Genomic DNA, 15,139 nt, shown 5'->3' on the forward strand with positions numbered 1-15,139 from the left:
TTTGGACCCTCCTCTTCCTAAAATTATCCCGCCGCCATTTTGCCAACCAGCATAAAAAAGGAACGCATCCCTGTTCTGTATCAACTCTCTTCGATATCATCGAGATCCCCCTAAAGATTGAGCGAACGCTCGCAAAGCCTTGAACCAGCCCGACCGAGCCACCGCTCCGTAATCCCCCATCAGTACTTCACAACGGGAGTGATCGTGATCATCTGAGACCTCCACAGTAGTTCTTCAACCTAAGTTGCCTATCTGTCCTGCCTTTCTAAAGTCTTCGCAAGCCAAGTTAATAAACCAGGCATCACTGACCATTTCAATCCCACCCTACCTTCTCTCCGTGCCACCAATTCGGTTTTCGAAGCGTGGTCACGGGTCACCCAGCCACGAGCTCGCAAGGTCCTGAACATAATCGCATAACGCCATCATAAAAGATTGTATGTTGCAGCCAATCTTCATCAACCTGGTCCAAGCTTCTGGACTCTTCACAATACCGATATATTTAATCTCGTCGGGCCCGCTCTAAATAGCCCTTAAGGAATTCTCTGTCCAACATAGACTGCACTCGCAACCCTGCTATCCAACAACTACTTCTTCCAGACAAGAGTTATTCCAGCTTGTGTCAACAATTCAGGACGCGTTGTTGTCGGACTCTGGCAGATCTCTCATGGGGAAAGCACGAAAAACGGATTCCGGAACAGAGTTCAATTCTCGGCCTGACTACTTTCTACTGTAATATATAATTTTCTCCTGATATATATCAACGAATGTCGTCTCTTGCTGCTGTTGATTCTACACTGATGCTCACCTCTCACGAGACGACCACACTTAAAACAAAATCCGATAGCAATCTGGCCCTTCTTTGACACTAGCACAAATCGTCACCAACTGAGCCATTAACACTGCATCAAAACACTCGCCTTCCGTGGCCCTTCCCACTGTCCATCTAACATGCTCGCTCAACAACTCTCTCTCATCAAACGATTCTGCAGACTGTACGCTTGTTTATTCCATGTGTAACTCTGTGTTGTTGTTTATGTCACACTGCTTTGCTTTATCTTGGCCAGGTCGCAGTTGTAAATGAGACCTTGTTCTCAACCTGGTTAAATAAATAAAAATATTAAAAAAGAGGGTGAATGGGCAAGACAAAATATTTTAGTACCTTTGAACAGGGTATGGTAGTAAGTCACAGGCGCATAACTTTGTGTCAAGAACTGCAATGCTGCTGGATTGTTCATGCTCAGCAGTTTGTGTGTATCAAGAATGGTCTACCACCCAAAGGACATCCAGCCAACTTGACAACTGTCGGAAGCATTGGAGTCAGCGTGAGCCAGAATCCCTGTGGAACGCTTTCGACACCTTGTAGAGTCCATGCCCCAAATCATTTAGCTTGTTATGAGGGCAAAGGGGAGGGGTGCAACTCAATATCTATCATCAAAAGATATGTGTTCCTAATGTTTGTTATACTCAGTGTATATTCAGTCTTTTGATGATAGATATTAATGTACAGTATCTAAATAGTTAGTACGGGTAGCTATTTGGTTAACTATTTAACTACCTGCATTGACCCTTTTTTGACTCATCACATACGCTGCTGCTACAGTTTACCATCTGTCAGTTTATTCCTAGTTATAAACTCAGCAAAAAAAGAAACATCCCTTTTTCAGGACCCTGTCTTTCAAAGATAATTTGTAAAAATCCAAATAATTCCACAGATCTTCATTGTAAAGGGTTTAAACACTGTTTCCCATGCTTGTTCAATGAACCATAAACAATTAATGAACATGCACCTGTGGAATGGTCGTTAAGACACTAACAGCTTACAGACGGTAGGCAATTAAGGTCACAGTTATGAAAACTTAGGACACTAAAGAGGCCTTTCTACTTACTCTGAAAAACACCAAAAGAAAGATGCCCAGGGTCCCTGCGCATCTGCGTGAACGTGCCTTAGGCATGCTGCAAGGAGGCATGAGGACTGCAGATGTGGCCAGGGCAATAAATTGCAATGTCCGTACTGTGAGACGCCTAAGACAGCGCTACAGGGAGACAGGACGGACAGCTGATCGTCCTCACAGTGGCAGACCACGTGTAACAACACCTGCACAGGATCAGTACATCCGAACATCACACCTACGGGACAGGTACAGGATGGCAACAACAACTGCCTGAGTTACACCAGGAACGCACAATCCCTCCATCAGTGCTCGGAGTGTCCACAATAGGCTGAGAGGCTGGACAGAGCGCTTGTAGGCCTGTTGTAAGGCAGGTCCTCACCAGAAATCACCGGCAACAATGTCGCCTATGGGCACAAACCCACCGTTGCTGGACCAGACAGGACTGGCAAAAAGTGCTCTTCACTGACGAGTTGCGGTATTGTCTCACCAGGGTTGATGGTCGGATTTGCGCTTATCGTCGAAGGAATGAGCGTTACACCGAGGCCTGTACTCTGGAGCGGGAGGATCCGTCATGGTCTGGGGGCGGTGTGTCACAGCATCATCGGACTGAGCTTGTTGTCACTGCAGGCAATCTCAACGCTGTGCGTTACAGGGAAGACATCCTCCTCCCTCATGTGGTACCCTTCCTGCAGGCTCATCCTGACATGACCCTCCAGCATGACAATGCCACCAGCCATACTGCTCGTTCTGTGCGTAATTTCCTGCAAGACAGGAATGTCAGTGTTCTGCCATGGCCATCGAAGAGCCCAGTCTCAATCTCATTGAGCATGTCTGGGACCTGTTGGATCGAAAGGTGAGGGCTAGGTCCATTCCCCCAGAAATGTCCAGGAACTTGCAGGTGCCTGGTGGAAGAGTGGGGTAACATCTCACAGCAAGAACTGGCAAATCGGTGCAGTCCATGAGGAGGAGATGCACTGCAGTACTTTAATGCAGCTGGTGGCCACACCAAATACTGACTGTTACTTTTTGATTTTGAAAAAATACTGAAAGAAACAACTCAAATTTCAAAAACTGCTCGTCTTTGTTCAGGACACTTATTCGCATTTCTGTATCAGATGTCTTTTAACTTGTTCAGTTTATGTCTCCTTGTTGAGTCTTATGTTCATACAAATATTTACACATGTTAAGTTTGCTGAAAATAACTCAGTTGACAGTGAGAGGATTTATTTTTTTGCTGAGTTTAGTACATATCTACCTCAATACATTGTACCCCTCAACATCTACTCAGGCTGGTACCTTTGTATATAGCCAGTCATATTACTCATTGTGTATCTTTTATTACTTGTTTTACTTTTCTATAACTTATTTATTTTCTTTCTCTCTGCATTGTTGGGAAGGGCTATAAACATTTCACTGTTAGTCCATATCTGTTGTTTAGGAAGCATGTGACGAATAACATTTTATTTTATTTTGATTTGATTAAGTACTCAGTGGGTTTATTAAATACACCAGACCATTCACAAAAATGGATTGCTCTGCCTCCCGGGTGGCGCAGTGGTCTAGGCACTGCATCGCATGCTAGCTGCGCCACCAGAGTCTCTGGGTTCGCGCCCAGGCTCTGTCGCAGCCGGCCGCGACCGGGAGGTCCGTGGGCGACGCACAATTGGCCATAGCGTCGTCGGCGTTGGGAGGGTTTGGCTGTAGGGAATATCCTTGTCTCATCGCGCTCCAGCGACTCCTGTGGCGGGCCGGGCGCAGTGCGCGCTAACCAAGGGGGCCAGGTACACAGTGTTTCCTCCGACACATTGGTGCGGCTGGCTTCCGGGTTGGAGGCGCACTGTGTTAAAGAAGCAGTGCGGCTTGGTTGGGTTGTGCTTCGGAGGACGCATGGCTTTCGACCTTCGTCTCTCCCAAGCCCGTACGGGAGTTGTAGCGATGAGACAAGTTAGTAGTTACTAGCGATTGGATACCACGAAATTTGGGGAGAAAAATGGGATAAAATTWAAAAAATCTWWWAAAAAAWTCTAAAAAAAWTTCAAAAATGGATTGCTCCTACAGACAGTGAGTCATGTGGCCGTGGCAACCTATATAAAGCAGGTAGACAGGCATCGAGGCATTGTTACTGTTCGATTGAACGTTACAATGGGCAAAARGAGTGACCTAAGCGACTGAGCGTGGTATGATCGTCGGTGCCAGGCGCGCCGGAGCCAGTATCTCAGAAACGGCCACCCTTCCTGGGCTTTTCACGCACGACAGTGCCTAAGGTTTACAGAGAATGGTACAACAAACTAAAAACATCCAGTCAGCGGCAGTCCTGTGGGCTAAAACGGCTCATTGATGAGGTCGAAAAAGAATGGCAAGAATCATACACTCGCCACAAACAGACAATTAACGGCTCAGCACAGTGGTGGGCATCTCGGAACACACAACTCATCGATCCTTATCAGGGATGGGCTATTGTAGTAGATGAACACACCGGGGTACACTCCTATCAGCTAAAAAAAATAAAATAAACGGCTCCAGTGGAAGGCAGATAGATTCCCAACACTGGACAACTGAGGAGTGGAAAAACATTGCCTTATCCAACGAATCCCAGTTCCTATTGCGTCATGCTGATGGCATGAGTCCATGGACCCAGCCTGCCTGGTGTCAACAGTACAGGCTTGTAATGGTGTGGGGAATGTTGTCCTGGCACACATTAGGTCCCTTGATACCAATTGAGCAATGAAGAATTCATGCTGTTCTGGAGGCAAAGGGGGTCCGACCCGGTACTAGATGGTCTATCTAATCAACTGTCCATTGAGTGTATATTCAGTGTTGTGATGATACATACTGATGAGGTAATATATAACTATATTCAGTGTTGTGATGAAACATACTGTATTGATCACAGGAGGTTGGTGGCACCTTAATTGGGGAGAAGCGGAATGAATGGAACGGTATCAAATACATGGTTTCCATGTTTGATGTCATTCCATTTGCGCCGTTCCAGCCATTATGAGCCGTCCTCCCCTCAGCAGCCTCCACTGGTTTTGATTAAGTAATAAATAACTATATTCAGTCTTGTGATAATACATATTAATCAGGTAATATATATAACTATAATCAGTGTTGTGCTGATTCATTGTTGTGATTGATTTGGACAGCTGGGTAGTTCAATTCAGTTAGGATCTTTGCAAAGGAACTGCCCTTGGGTCACCCCAAGGTGAGTGTAGTGTGAATGCAACCAGACAAGACGTACCACCAGGGTCATCTTGGTGCACAGCTTCTTCTGGGCAGCAGTAAGCATGGCCAGGCCTCCAGCTGCAGCTCTCTGGAGCTTTTCATTGTCCTCAACACACATCAGCACCAGCAGCTTCAGCCTATCATTCCCATCCTCCAGGTACCGATCCTGCACCTGGAATACACACACACACAATGATGACGTTACACTGGGTGACAAGTTTGTTACATACACACACACTGTATGTGATGACAATGTTCTTAAGAGTGATGGGGTTCCCTCTTACCTCTTTGCACGTCACCAGGTTGCACATGCACTCTGTGGCTGCCTGTCTGATATGGTCATGGTCCTCAAACATGTACTGCTCAATCTCAGGGAGAGCCTTCTCTTTCAGGATCTTCACTCTGTGCAGCGGAGGATGGGAAGAAAGAGTTAATGAATCAGGCAACCATCTCATCTCCTCTACTCGAAACGGTCTGGCAGCAACAGTGAAAGACAAACCAAATTAACTCTGGAATGTCCCCAGAGCATATCTTAGCCCATGGCTGTTTCCTGTTTAGTGCCATATGAAGAAACACACACCCTCACACCTCTCTATTACCTTAAATATATTGTTGAATTGTGTAATTAATCTGAAATAGTCTGGTGTTTTGTTGGGTTATACATACTGTGCTGTGATTGGTAAACTAACAGGCCTCACCTCAGTTTGTCGTTGAGACCAGCCAAATTGGTGAGACTCAGAAGTGCCTCGTAGTTCTGCACCCCATCTCTCTCGGGGTGCAACAGGCTGACCAGAGGACGCACCACCTCATAGATCTGTCAGAGAGATGACAAGGCATGGTGAGGGAGGGAGGGTAGAAGAGAGGAAGCCAAAAGAGAGGTACATAGTAAAAAACGATATGAAGGACAGAGAAAGAAGAATAAAGTTGAGTTTAAAAAGTGTGTGTTTTACTGAATGCAAGACAACTAAAATACGTATGAGTCAATTCCCTTCCCCAAACCAGCCCAAATCTTTCTCCCATGTAACATGAAGTGGTCAGACAGGTTCTTACCCTCTCTCCGGGGAAAGCGATCTCTGGGTTGGAGACAGCAGCAATCTTGGCCAGGGCGTGTGCGGCCCTTACTTTCCCTATAGCTGATCCCTCCAGAGCCAATGGGATCAGAGCCTGGGGATCACACAGCAAGAGATCAGAGGTTCAGACACACACACCTTCAACTTTTATTGTGACATTATAACATACTCTAGCCCAGGGGTAGGCAACCCTGTTCCTGAGTGATGCAGGTATTGCAGGATATTGTCCGAACTATTTACCACGCCAGACCAACTGAGCTAATTTATTCAACACACCTGGTCTTCCACCTTGGTTAAATCAAAAACATGAAGTGCCTGCGGCACTCCAGGACTGCCTACCCCTGCTCTAGCCTACATGCGACTATGACTGATCCATGCTCGAACCACAGTTTAGTTTTAACTATGACACCTCATAGTTATTTTGAAAAGATAACATTTTCTCTATAGAGTCAGAAAACTACTGGTTAAATAAAGGTAATAAATCAAATGTAAATGTAGACTGTTATAGATTATACTAGAATGGAAAATCTTGTTATGTCTGTCACTCACCTTGCCCCCTCCATGGGCGCAAATGGTGCCACGGTCTTTGGGGTCATCTGCCAAGGCAAGGAACACCCTGCAAATCAAAGCAAATACCAATTATTTGAATCTTATTTGTTCTGCAGTATTGCACGTACTGACTGGATAACTATTAGTATTTTATTAGGATCCCCATTAGCTGTTGCTGAAGCAGCAGCTACTCTTCCTGGGGTTCACACAAAACATTACATAATACAGAACATTAATAGACAAGAACAGCTCAAAGACAGAACTACACACAATTAAAATAAGAACAATAGAACCAAAAAAGGTTCTGCTGACACAACACAGAGAAACAGAGAGACCCATTACTCTAGGCCTACATACAAATACATTGTATTATTACATTTCCATTCTCATATATTCCATACACATTCAGTAGCATCTATCAGTTACACGCATACATATATCAGTACATATGCATATACACTGAGTATACAAAACATAAATAATACCTGCTCTTTCCATGACATAGACTGACCAGGTGAATCCAGGTGAAAGCTATGATCCCTTATTGATGTCACTTGTTAAATCCACTTTAATCAGTGTAGATGAAGGAGAGGAGACAGATTAAAGAACGATTTTTAAGCCTTGAGACAATTGAGACATGGATTGTGTATGTGTGCCATCCGGAGGGAGAATGGGCAAGACAAAATATTTAAGTGCCTTTGAACTGGGTATGGTAGTAGGTGCCAGGCGCACCAGTTTGTGTCAAGAACTGCAATGCTGCTGGGTTTTTCACGCTCAACAGTTTCCTGTGTGTATCAAGAATGATCCACCACCCAAAGGACATCTAGCCAACTTGACACAACTGTGGGAAGCATTGGAGTGAACATGGGCCAGCATCCCTGTGAAACGCTTTGAGGCTATTCTGAGGGCAAAAGGAGATGCAACTCAATATTAGGAAGTTGTTCCTAATGTTTGGAATACTCAGTTTATAAGAATGTCTGTGACATAGCTAAACGCTCGAGCCTAGTACAGTTCCAGGTTGCTCACCTTGCCAGCATCTCTTTGGTCTGGTCAGTCAGGAGAAGGTTGTCAGCTTTCACCATGACAGTGAGAGCTGAGATGACCCCTCCCTTTAGCATCCTCTTCACTCTCTTCTGGATGAAATCTTTCTTGTCCTAAGGGCAGAGAAGTGTGTATTGTCAGCACCTCCCTCAGATAATATACAGTACCTAGGGCCTCACAATAAAAAATATAACTTTGCTTACAGTAGAGAGCAGCATAGTCCCGTTTATATATACTTTATACTAGTTTAGTTTACAGTGCTTGATAACAGAACTAGAGTGACTAGTTATGTTCTTTCTTGACATAAGGATGACTTGTTGTACAGTTCTAACCACCGGGCAGACAGAGGGAGGCCTGTGTCTTTCTCTTAACTTACCTTGGGGTGCTGCTCAGGGACGTGCTGCTTGGAGAACTTGGCCAGCTGAACCAGCTCAGGCATGATGTCTTTCTTCTCATAGCTGTTGGTGCAGTTGACTAGAGTACAGGCCACAGCATACAGGATGGTCTTATCTTTAGACTGTTACAGGGAAACAGGGAAGTTTAATACTCTCCTACAGGTTGCATATTTAATGCCAGTATGCTCATGTTATGTGCTATGAGTGGTGTCTATCCTCTGTCTTCAATAATACAGTACCTACCTTGGCCAGYTCAAACATAGCTTTCATGGCAGGATCGTCCTCAACAAAGTCATCCTTTACATCTGCGTCTTGGGTTAAGTAGGCCAAACCTTCTATAGCCCACTTCCTGGTCCTCGTGTCCATGGCTGAGTTACACAACCACCTGATACACACAGGAAGAGTGTTAACAGGGAACAGGGCTAACAGGAAATGGTCCTCCATCTTGAGATTATGATCATGGGAAGCTATTTCAAAATCACTCTGCGGGAATATAATGAACATAAGGTTACAGCTCTGTACACAATCTATTACTCCTGATATTGTTTGTCCATAATACTTTTGAAAAAGAGCCTGTGATGGACTGTCTATCTATTAATACTTCATTGAGAATTAACACCAAAATGTTACAACAGCTACAGTTGCAAGAAAAAGTATGTGAACCCTTTGGAATTACCTGGATTTCTGCATAAATTGGTCATCAAATTTGATCTGATCTTCATCTAAGTCACAACAATAGAGAAACACAGGGTGCTTAAACTAATAACACACAAATTATTGTKTTTTTCTTGTCTATATTGAATACATAATTTAAACATTCACAGTGTAGGTTGGAAAAAGTATGTGAACCCCTAGGCTAATGACTTCTCCAAAAGCTAATTGGAGTCAGGAGTCAGCTAACCTGGAGTCCAATCAATGAGACGAGATTGGAGATGGTTAGAGCTGCCCTGCCCTATAAAAAAACTCACAACATTTTAGTTTGCTATTCAGAAGAAGCATTGCCTGATGTGAACCATGCCTCAAACAAAAGAGATCGCAGAAGACTTAAGATTAAGAATTGTTGACTTGCATAAAGCTGGAAAGGGTTACAAAAGTTTCTCTAAAAGCCTTGATGTTCATCAGTCCACGGTAAGACAAATTGTCTATAAATTGAAAAAATTCAGCACTGTTGCTACTAGGAGTGGCCGACCTGCAAAGACGACTTCAAGAGCACAGCGCAGAATACTCAATGAGGTTAAACTAAAGTTGAGTTGTTTGGAAGGAACACACAACACTGTGTGGAGAAAAAAAGGCACAGCACACCAACATCAAAACCTCATCACAACTGTAAATGATGGTGGAGGGAGCATCATGGTTTGGGGCTGCTTTGCTGCCTCAGGGCCTGGACAGCTTGCTATCAATGACGGAAAAATGAATTCCCAAGTTTATCAAGACATTTTGCAGGAGAATGTTAGGCTATCTGCCCGCCAATTGAAGCTCAACAGAAGTTGAGTGATGCAACAAGACAACAACCTAAGACACAGAAGTAAATCAACAACAGAATGGCTTCAACAGAAGAAAATTCGCCTTCTGGAGTGGCCCAGTCAGTCCTGAACTCAACCCGATTGAAATGCTGTGGCATGACATCAAGACAGCGGTTCACACCAGGACATCCCAAGAATATTGCTGAACTGAAACAGATTTTTAAAGAGGAATGGTCCAAAATTCCTCCTGATCGTTGTGCAGGTCTGAACCGCAACTACAGAAAACATTTGGATGAGGTTATTGCTGCCAAAGGAGGGTCAACCAGTTAAAGCCAAGGGTTCACATACTTTTTCCACCCTACACTGTGAATGTTTAGTGTTAATAAAAGACATGTAAACTTATAATTGTTTGTGTTATTAGTTTAAGCAGACTGTGTTTGTCTATTGTTGTGACTTAGATGACCAATTTATGCAGAAATCGAGGTAATTCCAAAGGGTTCATTTACTTTTTCTTGCCACTGTACATAATCAGAGCCACAAAACCACTTACTTCCTACACTGCTTGGCCAATTTCTCAGTGGAGCCTTCAGCAAACTGCCTCATACTATAGTCATCTCCACCTGCTGAGCCCAGCTTACACAGACCCTGGGGAAAGGGAACCACACACACAATATTGAGTTCGTGAACTTGTAAGGTTAGATAAATCTGAAGAGTCCCTGTAATGCTTTCAAACATGAACTATCAATGAATCCCTAAAAAATAAACATTTCCATTCTATTCTATCTTTCCATAGTATGGAAATCTAAAGCTCGCTCACCACCAGCGCACGGATTTTGATCTTTTCGTTCTTGGTCTTCTTGTAGATGTCTTTGAGCAGCGACACACCGTTGGTGATGATGAAGGAGGCGCGGCTCATCTTGGTCGAGGAGTGGATTAGTGCTTCCACGGCGACCATCTGGTCCACCTCACGCTCGGAGCCYCACAGCGCCACCATCATCTCCATGATGCCCTGGCGACCCACCAGCTGGTTGCCCACCTCGAAGGGGCCCTGCAGCAGGCCTGACAGAGCATTGATGGCGTGGATGTTCCTGTCCATGTCGTTGGGGTCAAATTTGCCTCTGTGGAACGGGACATGGTCAGGTGGAGCGGGGTTAAGGATTAGATGAGGGAGGAGGTCAGGGATAAATGTTAGTCAGTTAATTTAGTACTTATCCCCACCATCAACTCTATGGTGCTGTTAGATACTTCCCCTGTTGTAACATTACTCATGATGTATGCGTGCATCACATATCTCTTAATGTCTGTATGATGTTATTGGCATTAGATATGGTACTCGTATGTTGCTGTTATGTTACTAATGTGTAACTCACTTGATGTACTCGTCACAGACTTCCCTATAGTTGTCTCTCTCGGGGTCGCAGCGCAGGTCGTCCCAGAGCTTGTCAAGGAGCACGCTGGCGATGAGCTGAGTGTTCTCTGTCATGGGCAGCTGGTCTGGGAGGTCAGGTATCTGGCCACACACCTTCAGGATCTTCTTCAGACCTGGGGGGGTTTCACAAAGCAAGATGAATGGCAACTTTCCTACATTAAGTTGATACTCTCAGTACTCCATATTAAATTTTTCAATACAAACCATAAAATAATGTTTCTCAAGAACAAGACATAAACCCACAACTGACATAAACAGTGAAGAACTATATCATAGGCCTACTTAGTGTCACAGATCATGGTCAAAGCTACAGTAACCCACTCACCGTGGTCGATAGTAAAGAGGCTCTTGGAGTGGTCAGGGTCTTTCTTGTCCTTGCGAGGCACYTTTCTGGTCAGCAGGTTCAGGGCCTGGTCTCTGCCATGTCCTGAAACCTTCTTACTGGCAACCATCTCCAGCAGGGCCATCAGGATGCTCTTCAAGTCCTTGCTTGCATCTGCAGGGGAGCATAGAAAGTGTCAGACCCATTTTATAAAACACAAACAAGATTAGAATGACGAGACCTTCAAAATCTGTTTATATAGCTGATGATGCTATTCAGAGGCATTTCAAGTTTGGTAAAAAGCACTACATAAATGTATATACATTTAGGGCTTTTGACTGAAACAGCTTAGGAAATCAGGAATGTGAGTGGATGTCTCACCCAAAACCAGGGCTTCCTCCTTCCCATAAATCCTCCGGTCTCCTCCAGTGAGGGAGTCGTTGATGCACTGGAACAGGTCACAGGTTGCCAAGGCAATGTCCTCGTTGTCGACGGCCATGATGCTGCACAACTTGTCTATGCCCACCAGGTGGATAATGGCCATGGCCTGTTCAGAGACAACATACAGGTCAACTGAGTGTCCAAAAGGGAACTATTGCTTGACATTACAATAGCAACTTTGAAAATGATCCATATCTGGCTGGAAGGACCAGGAGTTGTGAGGATCAGAAGTACTTGAGGTTTGGCTCCCCGTTTATCCCCTTCTCACAGAACCTCTTATGCACCTCTCTGTCTTCCCTGCCCCTCACCCGAGCTTTGTGTCCAGTGCACATTCCAGCGAAGGTGCGGATAGCAGCCAGGACCATCTCTACTTTTCCGGTCTCAAGCAAATCCAGTAGCAGAGGCACTCCATTGTTCTGGAAGATTCTCTCTGCGCCAGCTTCTTCTCTGGCCAGAACCACCAGGTTGTTAGCAGCCTACATGGGAAGAAAATATTATTCATATTGCCATTAAAGTTACACACATTGCATTTGATATCAGACTTTAAAAATATTAAAGACCACAGCATCATGCTTATTACAGTTGAATCAATGGAACTGATCTCTACTATGGTGTCATACGAACCATTTCCTTCTTGTCCTTGTCCATCTCCTCATCAAGCAGAACGTCAAACATGTTCTGAACCCGTGAGTCTGTGGAGAAGGTTGTCTTCAGCTGTAGACAGAGAGCGAGACAGAAGTATCAGGATGTGTTTTTTATGTCTAGTTCATAAGTCAATAAAATATTATAATCACATAGTCCTCTGTAAGTAGACCAATGGATTGTGTCTAAACTATCCCAGAGGGTAGCATACCTTGGCTTGGATCTCAGCCCCCAGCCTCCTGAGGGTCTCCAGGAAGGTCTTGTTTTTGGGCTCGATGGTGGAACACCTCTGGACATCTTTAAAGGCCATGTCCAGCTTGCCCAGCTTCTCCAGAGCCTGGCAGCGCCGGAACAGGGCTTTGACGTCTGCTGCATCCACGTCAATGGCTGTCGGAGAGCAGAGAAGTATACAAGTGTCTGGGTTGAAGTGAAAATATCACTGTGGCATGAGCATAATACATTATTTGTCATGTTATGTGACAGTGAGTGAGCAAAAACCATAACTGGCTGTGTTTTGATTCTTGTTAATGTACTAAACATTTGGTAGACTGTACCGTACCTTTGGAGGCATCGGAGGCTGCATTGGTGTAGCTTTCCTGAGAAGGAAACAAAGAGCATTCAAAAACATCAGAGGATCAGGAAATCACACCCAGGGATAATTATGAATAATTATAAAACTATTCAGTTTTTGCTTGATGAAGGCTTGTGGTTTAGGTGAGGTGTTTACCTTTTTCAAAAAACAGGCTGATCTGTTCCTGTAGACTACGGCGAGAACCTTTTTGTCCTTGCACAACTTGATGGCTTTAGTGTAACACTCAATGGCCTTGTCCACCTCACCGGCTTGGAAATGCTTGTTCCCCTCATCTTTGAACTGGATTGGATCTGCCATCTCACCCATCTGGTGAGGAGAGGAGAAGTTGTAGCTCAAAATCCTAAATATTTTGGTTAGAATTCAGTTGGATTTTTTTACTTCAGGTTTCGGTGTCACTGGTACTTACAAAGTAAACAGCACATGTTTCTGGAATATTCCATTACTTTTCTAACACTATACATTGAACATGTACAGTGGCTATATATACTTAATAACACATTAATGAACTTTAGAACAAATTGCAGCCCATTCTAAATCTGGAAGAATAATAATGTTACCAAATATAACCCTGTTCCTGGTAGATTGTTTAACTTTACAACCACTTAAAGGAAACAAGTCAAGAACAATGCCAGCTAAAACATGATAATTTTGACAAGGTTTCCATTCACTGTGAATTCAGCAAAATAAATATATTCACAGCATAACTCAAATTTGTTTGTCATTTTTAGGAAATATGGTACATCGCTCAGATGTACCACATTTCCTAAAAATGACAAACAAATTACAGAAAATATAACATTCTATGAAAAACTGTTACTCTTCTTACCATGTTCACTATAATGTCTCCTTCTGACCCGAGTCCCCTTTAGCAAATGGCCCAGCACATGTGATCTCTAACTTGAAATGGCCTCCCCTCATGCCTTATTTGGGCATCATTCTGCACCCCAGTGGGGGCCTTACCACTGATACGACCATCCTAATGGACAGACAGCTCCCTGCCACTCCACCACTCCTGATAGACAATCACCATGCCCCTCTCCCCTGGCCTGAGAGCCCCTGGCAGGCAAGCATGTCACTCAAGACCTTGTACACTGAAGACATGTGTCCCTTTGAGCCATACGGTACCTTTGGATTGTGTCGACTCCTCTCTTCTCTTCTCTTCCCTTGCTTGGGTTGTCTAGTGTTGAGCTTCACTGCCTGATTGCTGCGCTGTCAACTTTTTTTGTAGTAATGCAACTCCCCCTCCGTCACAATTTATATTTATACTGAATCTCAATGAGGTGGGCCAGAACCAGGGTGGATATATTTTAAATAAGGGATGGGGGTCTACTCTCCACAGAACAGACACTTGCCGGGAGAACTCTACACTGAATTCCCACATTTAGCATTGGTTTGGGTTTGTTACAATGCCTCATTGCTTTTATGACAACATTCCAATGGAGAATCTTTAGAATAACTGCATAGTAGTTCCTCTTTTTGTTCTCTATTTGTACATAATGACACAGGTAACCCCCTTGAAACATGGTCTGTTCCTGATATGGTCTATTTAAGGAATAGGTTCGATGACAGCTGAGAACTCATCAGCAAATGCCTCTACAGCTCTAGTGAAGCGTGGGGCGGGTTGGGTGGAGTGGGGTGTCTGGCAGCCACTGACAGCTGTAGGAACACAGAATGACCTGGCAGCTTCTAGAAAGAGAAAGCTCTCTCGTGTGTGTGTGTGCGTGCGTGCGTGTGTGTGTGTGTGAGGCATTTTCTACAACTTTCTGGATCTACTTGAAGGTGAACTCCAGTCCTGACTGGTGTATTTAGAGCTGTTTCATGTAGAATATTGAAGGGGGAAAATAGAAAGACTGTGTATAAGCTCATCTGTCATTAAAAAAATACACATCCGTTTATCAAAAACAAACAGCAGGCAGATGTCAACAACAAGCAACTGTCTCCCCCTCAGTCTGATTCTTCTAAAGGTTTCTTCTGACCTAGGGAGTTTTTCCTTGTCAACTGTGCCTATGCATATTCTCTGTGGGTTTTAGTTGGGTTATGGAAATGACAGCCATTGAATTGTACAACTTTGTTAGCAG

At 44.2% G+C, this 15,139-nt stretch overlaps 1 protein-coding gene across 2 annotated transcripts in view; it reads right to left on the bottom strand.

Annotated features, from left to right (window-relative positions):
- The window catches only part of LOC111957877 (protein unc-45 homolog B), a 17,615-nt gene extending 3,316 nt beyond the window's left edge, over window positions 1-14,299 (bottom strand). The window contains exons 1-19 of one of the 2 annotated variants that reach the window (XM_023978941.2): window positions 14,187-14,299; window positions 13,197-13,367; window positions 13,029-13,065; window positions 12,681-12,856; window positions 12,452-12,541; window positions 12,136-12,303; window positions 11,768-11,933; window positions 11,390-11,560; window positions 11,006-11,177; window positions 10,453-10,753; window positions 10,186-10,280; window positions 8,416-8,557; window positions 8,154-8,294; window positions 7,763-7,890; window positions 6,737-6,803; window positions 6,168-6,281; window positions 5,816-5,931; window positions 5,402-5,519; window positions 5,134-5,289 (exon numbers count right to left, since the gene is read on the bottom strand). In XM_023978941.2, the coding sequence (XP_023834709.1) occupies window positions 5,134-5,289; window positions 5,402-5,519; window positions 5,816-5,931; window positions 6,168-6,281; window positions 6,737-6,803; window positions 7,763-7,890; window positions 8,154-8,294; window positions 8,416-8,557; window positions 10,186-10,280; window positions 10,453-10,753; window positions 11,006-11,177; window positions 11,390-11,560; window positions 11,768-11,933; window positions 12,136-12,303; window positions 12,452-12,541; window positions 12,681-12,856; window positions 13,029-13,065; window positions 13,197-13,367 (2,529 nt within the window). In that variant the 5' untranslated portion in view covers window positions 14,187-14,299. Of the gene's footprint in view, window positions 1-5,133; window positions 5,290-5,401; window positions 5,520-5,815; window positions 5,932-6,167; window positions 6,282-6,736; window positions 6,804-7,762; window positions 7,891-8,153; window positions 8,295-8,415; window positions 8,558-10,185; window positions 10,281-10,452; window positions 10,754-11,005; window positions 11,178-11,389; window positions 11,561-11,767; window positions 11,934-12,135; window positions 12,304-12,451; window positions 12,542-12,680; window positions 12,857-13,028; window positions 13,066-13,196; window positions 13,368-13,887; window positions 13,970-14,186 lie in introns of those variants that run through there. The other variant, XM_023978940.2, reaches the window with a different exon arrangement.
- Between the last annotated feature and the right edge of the window lie 840 nt (window positions 14,300-15,139).

The sequence above is a fragment of the Salvelinus sp. IW2-2015 genome, linkage group LG33, assembly GCF_002910315.2.
Source record: "Salvelinus sp. IW2-2015 linkage group LG33, ASM291031v2, whole genome shotgun sequence".
NCBI classification, from domain to species: domain Eukaryota; kingdom Metazoa; phylum Chordata; class Actinopteri; order Salmoniformes; family Salmonidae; genus Salvelinus; species Salvelinus sp. IW2-2015.